Below are 14,887 nucleotides of genomic sequence, written 5' to 3' on the forward strand. Positions count from 1 at the left end.
TTATTCCCCCCAAACTTAAATACTAATAGCCTTACTATTGACTGGAAGCTTTCCTGAAAACATAAACAGGCTATTAAAACATTTTATGTAAGGGGCACCTGGGTGGCCCAATCAGTTGAGCATCTGACTTCTGTTCAAGTCTTGATCTAATAAGCGTTTGTGAGTTCGAGCCCCACATCAGGCTCCCTGCTGTCAGTGCAGAGCCTGCTTCAAATCCTATCTCCTTTTCTCTCTGCTCCTCTGCCACTCGTGCTCTCTCTCTCAAAAATAAACATTTAAAAATTTTTAAAAAACACATATTTTGTGTAACATATTATATGTCATATATATTATATACTGTATGCTTACAATAAAGCAAGCTACAGAAAGAAAATATTATTAAAAATCATAGAGAAAATAAATTCACAGTACTATATTTATCTGAAAAACATCTATGTATGAGTGGACACATTCAGTTTAAACCTATGTTGTTCAAGGTCAGCTACATATTTGAAATAAAATGAAATGGTTTAGAGTTTTTTTTTAATGCTTGAGAGTTTCAAATGCCATTTTTTACTAATGCTTTCTCCCTAGCTTATAAAGGGAACAACATTAAGTAACCTATGCTTGAAAATTTCTTACCATTTAGCTAGCCTTCAGGATGTTAATTACTCCTAGACTTTAGTTTCCTTTAACTAGGATTAGGTTCCGTCAAGTCAGTACATAATTATTCATGATTTAAATAATCAAAAAGTACTAAGTTTTAACCTAAATAAGGTCTTGGATTTAAAATAAGTGAATTTGGCTTCCAAGGGGTCTCTGCTACTTACAGGAAGTACAGTTGAGAATTTCCTTCAGATAGAACCAAACTAAGAAGATAATAGCAGTCTTCATTTCATTATGAAAACAAAACAAAACAAAACAGGTTGTTATTGCTTCAGGTGAAATAACTAATGTTAGGTTATTGATTTTTAAATAGAGTCCCTGCCATCTGGAATGAAATCATTAGCTGGGGCGGGGGGCGCATTGTGGATTAGTGATACTCCTAAATTGTGATTAAACGGCAAACATGTGAGTATTGCTATGAATCTTTGTGTCTCCTATTAAAATATATGATTTTACCTCACAGAGTAAGTGTACCAAATAGCCTGGCACATTGTACTCCCCTCTTGCTCATTATTTCCATTTCTTATTTAATAAGGAATCAGTGACTTGCTGAATATACATGGTGTGGTTATCAGCCTGGAAAGCGATACAAATTTTCCATTCTAATTTTTTTTAATATTCTGTTTTCTTTTTTTTTTTTTTTTTTTTTTAATATTTTTATTTATTTTTAGGAGAGCTAGGGAGAGAGAGACAGCGTGAGCAGGGGAGGGTCAGAGAGAGAGGGAGACACAGACTCTGAAATAGGCTCCAGGCTCTGAGCTGGCAGTCAGCACAGAGCCCGACGCGGGGCTTGAACCCACAAACCGCGAGATCATGACCTAAGCGAAAGTCGGACGCTTAACCGACTAAGCCACCCAGGCGCCCCTTTAATATTCTGTTTTCTAATATTATAGCTAATTTGAGGAAATAGGAATTATCTTAGTTCAGAATACAGAAATCTAAGTAGGCACTTGATTATTCACTTCTTGATGTGTGTATTAATAATGTGCTATAATAATATTAACCACAGAGTATTGAATACCTATTATGTTCCTGTCATAGTGGTGGAACTTATATATTTATATTTCTAAATATTAAAGCAACCCTGCAAGGCAGATGTTAATGTTTTTTACAATTTTTATATTATTATCATGATTTCTTAGTCCTTATTAAGTTGATATAATTTGAGGAAATAAATACACCCTTCCCTTTTTGGTTGCATATGTATTGGGCAGGGTAGGAGGAACAAAATATGAGAAAATAGGCAAAGGACGTAGGGAGCAGATGGATGAAGTTGAAGAGAGACAAAGTGAATGTTTCTATGGACCCTTTGGTAAGCAGTATCAACCAGTGAAATACAAAGTTGACAACATGAGTATTTTTTTTTTTTTCTCATGGACTTTTAAAATTATGAACCACAGTATGGGGCCACATTCAGCATTCATTGGGGTATATGTTTCTTATCAGACATGATGTTTATATTCTGTTTTTCTTACTTTTTAAGCTCCATAGATGACATTAATGAAAGTATTTTTTTAGACAAATTTTTTCAAGTTTATTTATTTTAAGAGAAAGAAAGAGGGAAAGAGAGAAAAGCAGGCTCCATGCTGTTAGCAGAGAGCTGGACATGGGACTCAATCTCACAAATCATGAAATCATGACCTGAGCTCAAGTCAAGAGTTAGAGGCTTGTCTGACTGAGCCACCCAAGTGCCTCCGCAAAGCACTTTTAATACATTATTCAGCAAATATTAATTAGATCATATAAACCAATCTCACTAAGCAGAAAACACTACTAACTGCTATGTGAAGGTCCTCCTTTTAAGTAACACTTAATTGTCTACTTGGAGCTTCATTTCTGAGAAAGTTCTTAAAGGACATTTTTCTTTCAGTTGGATTTATAACTCATCTGCAACACTAAATATGGATAAAATAAAGATCACATTTTGGTTAAAAGTTTATATATAAAACCCCCCTGAAAATATAGTCAGTGTCTTGTCCAGATGGTAATTGTAGAAGACTTGTTCTCTTTCAGTCTTTTACTACTTCCCCCATTTTCTCTCAAGGTCTTTATCCCAATTCTTTGAAGCTCCATAAATGACTGTGAAGCCAAGGCTAATATTTTTAAGATGAGGGAATTATGACTAAGAATGGGTAAGTAACTTATCCAGGGTATCCAACTTTAAACTGGCTACTAAATGACGGCGGGGGGGGGGGGGCGGATTCAAGTCAAATTCTGTCTGAATCCAGAGGCCCTTCTCCATCGAATAAGCCACATTATTTAGAATGTAATGTAGTTGCTCTTCATATGAAAGATATTCTGTGGTTTTCATGAATCAAGTGTAAATTCATATTTGACACTGAAGTTTCCACATTTTCCAGAATAATTCTCTCTTTGATTTAGAAAATATGTGAACATAAGCCCCCTCCTTCTGAAGACTTAGACCATGTAGGAGCTCTTTAAAACTGAAAGGGAATTCTCTAAATCAATGAGAATATAAAGTGGAACTTTTTAAGTTAGAGCTTTAGATGTTTTCAGGAGAGTCATGTCATTGTGTCCTGGAGCCAGGCTGGCCAGTAGGAGAGTCCAAGAGAGCCTCAAGAGCACAATTGTTAAAATGTTCAAAATCCTTTTCAGTGAAAATAGTTTCAATGTAGAGATGGGAAAGTTTTAAGTAAATTTTCTAGAATCTTGAATTTTTTAATTTCCTGTGTTTAATCCTAGGAAAATAAAGCATGATAGAATTTATAATCTCTGTGTTTTATATTGATTATACAAAGCTTATGAATGGTTACAATATTGTCCTGAAAAGTATTGTATGTAATATAATCATCATACTTATCTGGCCAGGATGATGTTGGGTTTGGGTGAATTAGGTAACCTCTTTTGAGCGAGGAAAACTAACTCTGGAGATAGATTTGGGGAAGGGTGGCTGGTGGAATGGAAATGTCTAATGTAGACAATAGAAATTGTTTGCCTGACATTTATCGGTGAAAATAAGCATGAATGAAAGTGTATAAAAATCAAACATATCATGTATACTTACAGAGATTCACATATCATATAGAGTGCTTACTGTTTGCTAGGCAGTGTGAAATAGGCACATAGATGAATGACAGATCTGTTCTTAACTTGTTGACGCCTAGCATGGGAAACAGATATGTAACCAAATTGTTGAAATATCCAATAACTCTTGTTGTTATATAAGTAAGGACAGAGTAAGGTCTTGTCATTCATGACTACACAGATCAGGGAAAGCTTTGCCAAGGAAGTAACGTATGGGCAAACTTTTGAAAGATGAAGTGGATTCACTACTATTTTGCTCTTGAGAAGATGATGAACTAGCAAGGGCCACTATCTCCTTCTATGAAGTTACCAAATGTGAGACTTTTCTATGGGAGGAAAGGGAAAAAAAATTCCAGGTATATGTTATCTATAAAAGCCATTCTTAGAGGATGCAAAAGATAAAAACAAAGGGGTAGAAAAATATGTACCAAATGGTAACTAAAAGAATTCTGTTACAGTTAATAGTCCTGAAACAGGAAAGATTCCTAACCCATGGATATCTGATAAATTTAGTGATATGGCTAATTGCAAATGTGTATACTTTAGTTATATACCATTGCTATAAATATTTGTGATCAGTCAAAAAATAAGTGCTTGGGCACTTGCTATTTCTAAAATATGGTAGTTGGGATCCAATTAGATCATTTATGAAGTCAGAATATAATTGCAATATAAAAAATGTTGTTGCTATTTTCAGTGACAAGCATTCTGGCATTCTCTTGATTTAACTTGGTGATAGGTAGTGGTTTGCTATGGTAAATATCAGCTTGACCTTTGTGGCAAAAAATGACATTTCTGGGTTGTTTTTTGATGTCTGCTGTACTTATATTAGCATGTGGAAATCAGTCTTATCACACCTCTTACATACAGTATTCATCCAGGTGCTACATATCATTATGGATTTTGGGTGATCAGAATCCCATTTATATATAGGATGATAAATATGAAAGGTGTGGCTACATAAGAAGAACACCTACTTTGTAGAAAAATATAAAATTAAAATTTTCGATCATATGAAAGAGTGGAGATCAGAATGCTAATTTTACTTAACTGGAATTCTTCCAGAATTTTGATTTTCATAGCCTTGTAGCCAAAAATAATATTTTGCCTTGAAACTAAGATTTCTATTAAAAGTCTTGGATCTCTTAAGTATCTTGTAAATATTTAGTTTAGTAAACATAAGATAGATTAGTACCGGTTGGTTTGTATTTCAAAGTTGATGATGTTAAAAAGAAAATAATGTTTGATTATCAGCCTGAACCATTATGTGTCATTTAAAGCAAAAGCAAAGATTAATGGTTGATGTGTACTTATATTTACATTCAGCCTATTCATACATATGAAATAGTTTTTCTATGTGAAATAATTTTACAGTACCATAATACAAAGTGTAAAAACTACTGTGTTGTTTCTCAAGTGACTTTTGCAGGGAGGTAAGATTGAGTCTGAAGCTGTATTTCTTTCAGAATGTTGAGTCAGAATGGTATAATCAATGGAATTTATCAATTAAAAATTGAATATGTAGACATGAGCTAATGCAATTGATACCCAGACTTTTCTAGAAACTCTGCCATCACTACATTTACTAGATCCAGTACTATAAAGTGTAACTACAAATGCATTTTTATGTTAATTTCCTAGTGCCAATATCTTTAAAGTACAATAAAAGGAAGATATTTGAAAACTTTGTTTATTCAAATTGTACTCAATGATAATTACATTAAGGAATCCACATGAGATCGTTTCTACTGCATTTCTAGTGTCTGACTTTTTTCACTGGTTATTCTGTTCACAAGACAAGGAAATAAATGCAAATCATGAAAGTGCAATTACATTTCACTTGATTTCAACAAAAGATTTTCTCATACATGCACATAGCTTTATAAAATTGTGGTTTATTCTTGATTTGAAGTTAATTGTTGGGATTTTAATGAGACACTATGGTAAAAATGAATAACTATGAAACAGTACATGTTGAATATTATATCACACTAGTTTCTCCTCCCGGACTGGCTGCTCTGAGCTCTGCATAGAGGGACTGATATGCTACTGGCAAATACTCAGAAGAGCAGAACATGGAACAAGATGGCTTAGTGAGGAAAAGCAGGGCACACATCCCTGTCATCGGAAGTGTACAATGCTGGGCTCCTCTGCCACCCAAGAGATCCATTTCTGGGTGATCCTCCTTTATATACTTTGAATATTAATGGTCTTCTTTAGTCTCTTACCTAATTTAATTACTTTCATTTTTGAAAAATTGTTCTCTAATAATACCGGCTAATTTAAAATTGTACACAAAAAAGATAATTTATCTATTTATATTCGTAGCCATCTAATCATTGCTTTGGAAAGGTTGATCTTCTTTACTGATTCTCACACTTTATCGTACATCAGAATCAGCTGGAGGGCTTATAAAATACAGATTCCTCACAGAGATTGCGATTCAGTACTTCTCGGATAGCGCCCAATGAATTGCATTTCTAACAAGTTCCCAGGTGACCCTGATTCTCTGTAATCCCCTAGAAATAGAATAAATCATGGATGAACATGTCCCATTTGAAGGGAAAAGTTAGAGAAGAGATTCTTATGAATCAAATCAAGGCAAACAATTCTAGAGATTTTGTTGATGTTGTTTTGTTTTCATATAAAACAGTCTCCCTGGCATTTCATTGCTGATGTGTTTTCTGAAACACTTTACCTGCTCTTGGGTCCAGGCAAGATTTCCTCATCTGAAGACCATTTGGTAATCAATTACATTGTTTCAGTGGAACGGAATCACTTGTAAATTGAATATCCACTATTTAATAACAATTGGTGATGTTCTTCCAAGAGATAGAAAAATCAGATAAATAGGCTACTTAATTCAAAATAAAAATTAGTACGCTGTACCCTATTTTCTGTGACTTGGGAGTCTATGCAAACCAAGCCTACTACTTGCAGGCAAGTGTAAATAACTTTTTGCTGTGACAGCAGTTTGAGAAATGTGAGGATGGGAGAAAAAGCAACATGAGCGAGTCAGAAAATGAGTGTGGAGTTCCAGGTGTTGGTGAGTAATTTTTGTAGATTTCCTGTAAAGTAGAATTAATATTTCAGGCAAGCTGAAATTGTACTGTGTCTAGATTTCAGAATCATAGAATTTGGTACTACATGAAAAATCTGTGTTTGATTACAGATGAGCAGAAGGTACCTTAGTGTATTAGAATAAATCAGGTTACACTACCTTCTTTGCTTCTTCCCATTGGGACTGATCTGAGAAAAGATCATTGTGAGTTAGAGGTCTGAGGATATTTTAGGAAGTATTTTGATGCCATACATATTTTTACACATCTTTTGTATTGCCTATATACCTGCATAAAAATAATTGGAATTATAATAATTGCTTTTGAATGACATTTTGGTATCCCTCTTACATGTTTATCACTAGTTTTGCATATTCTTTTTAAAAAGTAATTAAGACAGTGGTTTCATTTTTCATCAGTAGATAATATCAACATTTATTGAATGAGTGTAAAATAAATGTAAAATGATTTTAGGTCAATTTCCAACATTTTTATTAAATTGAATTAACATTTATTTTTTGAGATTTTTTTTAATGCCTATTTGGCATTTGTATTAGCTTGCTATGGTTTTTATAATATAAAGTTTAATAGTTTTTGCATTCCAAGTAAGTAAAACTGATTTTATAAATGCACACAAAGAAACCTAGTGACATCACTGACATTGTTGAGATGATGTGAGAGGAATTACACAACATTCTTAATATTTAAGTTGTTGGTTAATGGAACTATGGTAATCAGTATACTTCCTGTGATTTTAATGATGCTTATTTTTCCTCTGAGAAACAAGTGATACCTATTTTATGGTAAGTGTCTGATGCGTTTTCACCCTAAACTAAGAGGTGAAAGGCAAAACTGCTAATGGGAAACAAAACAAAACAAAACAAAAACAAACACAAAAACAAACAAACAAATGCTGAAAGTATGCAGGGATAAAATGTAAATCAATCTCAAGTGAAATAACATGGTCAACATGAAGAAGACACATTACACTATTCTATGTGGAATGCGTTTTCCTAGAACCTCTGAGAAATTGGATAATTACTAACTCACTCTTTGGGAGTTTTATTTTATTTTTCGTGATGATAAAACCTCAGAAACTGTTTTTGTCATTTGAAGTTTGAGGGGATCACTTAAATTTGAAATGACGAAAGATGTGTATTATGTCATTAGTGAGAGTTTGTCATCCCTCTTACATGTTTATTACCGGTTTTGCATATTCTGTTCAAAACCCTCTGAAATAATTGGTGTTTCATCACTAGATCATTTGAAAATTTATTTTGAAGATCTCAGGTAATTATTTGCATCATTTTAAAAGGGACAGGATGGCAGACTGGAGAAGATGATGAGAGACCACCTGCCAGAGACAAAGCAAGTCTCTTTAGTCATAATTTCATTTCAGTCATATTTCTTTAACAAGTGCTTTTATAGCCTTAGTTACCTTCAGCACATCTTAAGACTTACTTTGTGTGTAAACTAGGGACCTTGTTTGTACTAAATTAGTGGATTTCAACTATTTTCTTCTTTTTTAAAAAAGTTTATTTTGGGGCGCCTGGGTGGCTTAGTCGGTTAAGCGTCCGACTTTCGCTTAGGTCATGATCTCGCGGTTCGTGGGTTCGAGCCCCGCGTCGGGCTCTGTGCTGACTGCCAGCTCGGAGCCTGGAGCCTGTTTCAGTCTGTGACTCCCTCTCTCTCTGACCCTCCCCTGCTCACGCTGTCTCTCTCTCTCTCCTAGAAATAAATAAAACATTAAAAAAAAAAAATAAAATAAAATAAAGTTTATTTTGAGAGACAAGGCGAGCACGTGCGTGCTTGCACACGCATGTGAATGAGGGTGGGGTAGGGGCAGAAGGAGAAAGAGAGAGAGGCTTCCAAGCAGGCTCCACACTGTCAGTGCAGATCCCAACATGGGGCTCAATCCCAAACACCGTGAAATCATGACCTGAGCCAAAATCAAGAGTCAGAGGCTTTACAGACTGAGCCACGGAGAAGCCCCTCAACTATTTTCTTCTTAATGTAAGAAACCATTGTTCAAAAGAACTCTTACATATTCCAGTATAAACAAACAAAAGTGAGGTTGCTCTGCCTCGGGGAAGAGCCTTTGCTGGAGGACACTGGAAGTCTACTCCAGGGTCCTATGGCATTTTGAGGGACAGAGAGTTTGTAGGCAAATTCTGAATGTCCTCCCAGGTCTAAAATGCTATGCTTGGTTACATCATCCCTGAGGTAATTTGCCAGCTCCACAATATTTCCATCTCTTGGATTTTATATATTGATTTTTTTTATATATCGATTTCTTATGAAAGTTTAGTGGTAATATTAAATGGAATTAATTTTTCTCCAGTGACAGGAAAATAAGATTTTCTCATTATAGCTTAAGTCCAATGTGCTTTGGAAAAACTTCTTTTTTTTTTTTAAATGTTTTATTTATTTCTAGGAGAGAGAGACAGCGTGAACAGGGGAGGGTCAGAGAGAGAGGGAGACACAGACTCTGAAACAGGCTCCAGGCTCTGAGCTGGCAGTCAGCACAGAGCCCGACGCGGGGCTCGAACCCACGAACCGCGAGATCATGACCTAAGCGAAAGTCGGACGCTTAACCGACTAAGCCACCCAGGCGCCCCTGGAAAAACTTTTTTTTAAAAAATCTTGTAACTTATCTGTCCAAATATAATTTTGCAAGAAATAGGAGTTAATCTATGAAAGAAGGAAAATTCAGTACCACTTTTTTCAGCAGTGGGTTATCTGCTTATTGATTTAACATGCTTCCTCCCTTCTACCAAAACCCTGTCTCCTTGTTCTCTTACCCCTGACTCACACTCTGTCGTTGACCAAGATCCTTCCTCCATCCAGTTGTTCTAGGAACCTTAAACACTCTGCTTTTTCCCTAAAACACTCTGCTACTAATGCTTTAAGAATTACTTTTTCCTTACTGATCTAGTTTAGAAAAGGAAAAAGAGTTCCCAGGACTAGTGGATTATCACTTTTGGGTGTGCCCTTATGAATGGCTAGATCCTACATCCCAGTTTGTGATGCAGAATTTATTTCTCATACAGAAATGGTGTTGTAAGTGTACCTCAGAGACTATAGAATATTTAGTAGTATATACAATAGTTCATTTACTCTACAGGTGAATTCCAAAATGTGTGTTGATCTGGGAACCTATCAACTACCATAAATGCTATTTCTACCAAAAAGTGAGGTCTTTGTTTCAGGTGGCAATGAATGCAGAATATTCCTCGTTGAGGACGGACCATATTTATTGGTTGATCTACAGGTGCATGTATTTGGTGATTCTTCATCCATCCATTAGATAGCGTCAACACTTTCTTTTCCTTTTCCATATTGAATTTAGCCTAAGAGGCTGAAATAGAGGGAACATTTTCAGACCCAAGCTGTGTTTTGGTTTTAATTTAGATATAATAGAAACTGGATGCAATAAAATTGATAGGTGGTACCAGGCTTACATTAGGATACGTGAAATGGACAATTGCCTCATATAAATGGCAAGTAAAAAATCAAGATATTTCTTCATAAACATTTTATTCTGGGGTGTGCTTGTTTTCTGAAACTACCTCTACTAAATCTCCTGTCAGTCTTGAAACTAGAAGGCAGAAAAGCTTCTAGTGCTACAGCCAACTGCAGTGTAGCCAGAGAAACAGGCAACAAAAATAGAACACCAGGATTGCTGTGCGTGGGTGAGGCAGAAACCACATTATGAGCAAAAGCTTCCAGTATTATTTTAGAACCAATACAGAGCTCTGCACTTCTCTCCTCTCTCTTCCAAAAACACATACTATAAAAATAAAATGAAATTAAATGTATGTGCATTTGCCCTCTTAGAATTATGATTCTTAATTTTTTTTTTTTTTTTTTTGCCTTCCTTTCTTTGGAAACAAATCGCCAGTATGGAAATACAGTGTGTAAACCAAGCTTGGAGGGAGGAAAGAGTTAATTGCTTTTAAGGCCCTGCAATGGAGAATTATGGTTTGAAAGATAGAGGCTGGACAGCTGGGTTTGCTGGGGTATTTTTAAATGCATTAATGCTGGCTCCAATCACTCGGCCATGCTTGACCTATTTTTGGCTCAGGCCGACCATTGTTCTATTTCTGTGCCTGTGGGCCCTGCCGTTGTTGATTCATATGCAAATGGATTATCACTAGCTTTAGCCAACTTGAGCTGAGAGAGACCAGAGAGGGGGAAGAGACACACACAAACAGATAGAAGGGCTGAAGCCACTTGCAGGACTGAGGGTGCTTGCAACGAAACTCTAGCAGCCTGAAGAACTATAAGACAGGTTTAATCGGTTTCTTTTTCTCGTGGGTAGAGTTAATATTTTTCTACTTATTCTGACAAAGCAATAACCCCGAAGCACATTCCTGTTTCCCACCTGCTTTTAGTTTCCGGGATAACCTAAACTCCAGAGAGCCATAGCATCCACTCGGTCCTTTCTGCTTTTTTGTACACAGGTTGGTAACATAGGAAAAGTGTCCAGATCTTTTAAAAAGTGTATGTCCACCTTAACAGAAAGGAAATCATTGTTGAAGTTGGTCGGCTGCTGCCTCTCCTCCGGGAGGAGGGAGGACCAGGGAGGGTAGCTCCCGGCCCGTGCACTGAGCAGCGATGAATCTTTCATGTAGCTGAAGTAAGAGTGATTGGAATATGCTGCAGACAATTTACGAGAGTGACTCGTGTTTTTCCTCAGATGGGGTGGCTGGACGAGAGCAGCTCTTGGCTCAGCAGAGAATGCACAGTATGATCAGCTCAGGTAAGATCTTTTTCCTTAACTGAGACATTTTATGTGTGAAAGGAGGCAGACTTGGGAAATGCAGCTAAGAAAAAGCACCTCTCAAGGATTTGCTGCTTTTTGGTGGTGTTGTTGCTATTTTCTTGGTGCGTCTGTAGGGTTTAACTTAGATCCCTTCCATTACCGTTTCTGTGCATATTCAGCATTTATGGACAACAGCTTCTGAATGAAATCTCAAAGCTTCTGATGAAAGATGGGACTGAGATAAGTAAAATGTAGTTGGGGGTGCTTTGCCTTACTCTGCAACTAGAAAACGGAGATCTGTACTGATTGCAAGCTATTCTAATGGGACTTTAAAAATCAGGTAAGTTCATCCTGGGGCTTCAGTATAAATTGCAGCCTCTGCTAGCCGGATGATTTTATATTTACAATGTGCATACAGAAGCATATCTATTTATAGACCTACCTTCTGAAATGTGTTTGCTAGAAGTTACAAAGATAGTTTTAATGTGGCTTTTTCTCATCAGCCTGAAATGAAACTATTCAGGATGGAATAAAATTACTATTAGCAGATGCTTATTTTAATTTTCTTTAAAAACATTTGGAAAGTCTAGCATTGTCAGACAGATGGATTGCATAGTGCACACATAAAGGTGTTACATGCAGGTGCAACCCTTTAAAGAATAGCAGTAACAGATTCTAATTTCTGGTTTCTCTGTGTACGTGCTATGTGCTGAGGAGAAGCAGCTTGTCAGCTTTATCAATTTCTATTTATTAAAAGAGCAGACTCTCCACACAGAACACTTACTCGTAATTGTTGCTCTTCATTTTTAATTCTACAGCCAGTTCCTAAAGCCTGGGGGGGACTTTTCGTTTCCGTCCTCTGAATGCTTCAGTCAAAATTGGTTTAAAGTTCTCCCTCACACCTTCTAAGTTCCTATGTGGGTTTGATCATAATTATAGATCACCACATAGATTTCCATGAAAAGAATGCAACGTAAAGCTAAAGCAACATTTACTTGCTGGAACTAGATGTGAAAGAAATGTTCCACAGGTTGGCATGATGTCTGTTTCAGTGCTGAACACCTTCCCATTTACTCACCTATGTTGAAGCAAGTTATCTTTAAACCTCTGTTAGTTGTGATGATTTTAAGATACTTCTCTTGACCCAATTTTTTGGTGGGCTCAGAATAAGAGATCAAATTTGCTGTAATTTGAGGTGTTGACACTTAAGTGACAGGAATTATTTTAACTGGTAGCGTCTGCTTATCTAAAGCAAATGTACTCGGATTTTAATATTGTTTATTATTATCTTTGTGGCTATAAAGTTGACAAGAGCTTGGGGAGGGATCAGCTTATGTGTCTCCAATGGAACCAGTCACTTTATTTAGTGTTTTATTTTCTAAATATGGATCAACTTTTAAACAATCACTATTTTGGGTATCTTTTTAGTACTGCACTTTATCCGTTTAGTCCCCACCTCTGTGTTACGAGTTTCATATTTCTTTCACATGGTAGAAACAAAGCTGTGCCTTTCAAGTAGCAACTGGATGCTGACATTGAATCTCTTGCCACAGGCTACAGGTGTTTGCAAGCCTCACCGTTTACAGTGTCTTTGATAATCACACATAACTTTACTCCGATTTTCAGTTGAGACTCTCATTTTCCTGACATGAAAGCAATAATATTTTCCAGCAGAGGAGTGCTTGAGACTATCCATGTGGTTGTCAGTTCTACAGGAAGCATCCTGTAAGCACCAGCTATTAAATGAAGTGATGTAGATTGACATCAACTCTCAAACGTGTCTGTTATAAATAAGGAAACTCTGGGTTTTGTTAATTTTTCAAATTTGAAACATAAAATCATTTGCATCCATACTACCATGTTTTGTAACATTTGATTTTGTTTACTATCATATGGCCTTGCATTTAGTTTCCCCAGTCTTTATTGTGTACTTCCTCTGAGGCATTGGCTCTCAAACTTGGAGTCATCAAGAGTATTTTACAAAATACTGATGCTTTGGTTACACCCCCAGAGTTTCTGATTTAACTGGTATGGGAACTCTGCTGTATATTGGAATTTTTACCATCTTCCCAGCAGTCCTAAGGCTGCAGTAAACTTTTAAGTATCACCGATAGAGGGGTAGGAGGAGGCGATGGTGATCCTGGTGACCAATTTCAGTAGGGTTTTGCTTTAAGTTAATTGGTAAACTAGAGGCATGTTTGTCTTCATTTATCTACAAATTTCATTCCACCCCCTTTTGGACCAGTGGCATAAGTCTATGATTGATAGGCATAGGAATAGATGGAGTCTTTGGATCCAAAAGAACTATTTGGTAGTAGTGCAAAGTGTTGGAGACACCAGTGTTCTAGGAGTCAAGAGCTCTGTGTTCTAACTAGCACTTTGCTGATAGTCGTTTGGATAACTGGCTACTCATCTGTAAACTGAACAATAATGGTGTCCTCCTGCTTACCTCTGGGCATTCTTTATAAAGTTCAAATGTAACAACATGTTATTCAAGTGCAGACTCCCTATTATTATAACTATTTTTAGTGAAAGAACCTGGGCTTCTGGCTCTTCAATACCATGCTCTATCTTGCTGAACAAGCCAGATGAGTTCAATTGTATGTCACATAGAAAAATGATATTTTGTTTGGAGAGTAAGTCTTCTTTAGTTATTTTACACATCAATTACTGTTTTTGGTTTTCCTGGTCTGGTAAGAACTAGTAGTCTCCTTGGGCAAACTGTGACTATAAATCAGAGTAGCTGTGTGTGTGTGTGTGTGTGTGTGTGTGTGTGTACATGTATATGTGTTTTGTAAAATGTCTCATTCTATAGTAATCAAAGGCAAAGAATTTGCAGAATATGTAATTGAACATTGAAACCACAACAGAAGATTTCTTGAAATTAATTTTTTTAAAAAGCTTTGTTTTATTGTTAGCTATTGCTTTGAAGTTCCCATTTGCTATTTTAAAAGGTAAGCTTAATACTATGCTTCAAAATGAAGGTGATTTTTCTTTAGAGTTCTTTATACACTGTTGAATTGCAATTGTTTTATATGATTCCATTTTTTTCTAATATTGACTCAGCTAGGCAAGACATTTTAGGGAGAACTAGGTTTTACAGTATAATCTGTTAATGTGTTTTCAGTTTAAAGGCTCTATAATATTGAATCTTGGAATTCATTATGAGTGACACATTGTGCTAGGTCAGTCACTACTTCCATGGCTTGTGTGGGCCAATATAAGTGATAACTGTGGCAGAAACTGAAGCATGTACAAATATTGACTAAGGTCACTCAGCAGTAGCTGGCAGAATTTGGGGTGTTCTTCTGTTGCCAGGCATTATGCTTAACATGTTGGACAGCAGAGCTGTCCAGACAATATTGGAACAATT

At 36.2% G+C, this 14,887-nt stretch overlaps 1 protein-coding gene across 3 annotated transcripts in view; it reads left to right on the forward strand.

Annotated features, from left to right (window-relative positions):
• Window positions 1–14,887, forward strand: part of HDAC9 (histone deacetylase 9) — a 718,836-nt gene that overhangs the window by 187,473 nt on the left and 516,476 nt on the right. Inside the window, exons 1-2 of one of the 3 annotated variants that reach the window (XM_039220713.1) lie at window positions 10,976–11,040; window positions 11,449–11,511. In XM_039220713.1, the coding sequence (XP_039076644.1) occupies window positions 11,490–11,511 (22 nt within the window). In that variant the 5' untranslated portion in view covers window positions 10,976–11,040; window positions 11,449–11,489. Of the gene's footprint in view, window positions 1–10,975; window positions 11,041–11,162; window positions 11,213–11,448; window positions 11,512–14,887 lie in introns of those variants that run through there. The other 2 variants (XM_039220714.1, XM_039220715.1) reach the window with 2 other exon arrangements.

Source organism: Hyaena hyaena, unplaced genomic scaffold, assembly GCF_003009895.1.
Source record: "Hyaena hyaena isolate Hyena2069 unplaced genomic scaffold, ASM300989v1 scaffold_904, whole genome shotgun sequence".
NCBI classification, from domain to species: Eukaryota; Metazoa; Chordata; class Mammalia; order Carnivora; family Hyaenidae; genus Hyaena; species Hyaena hyaena.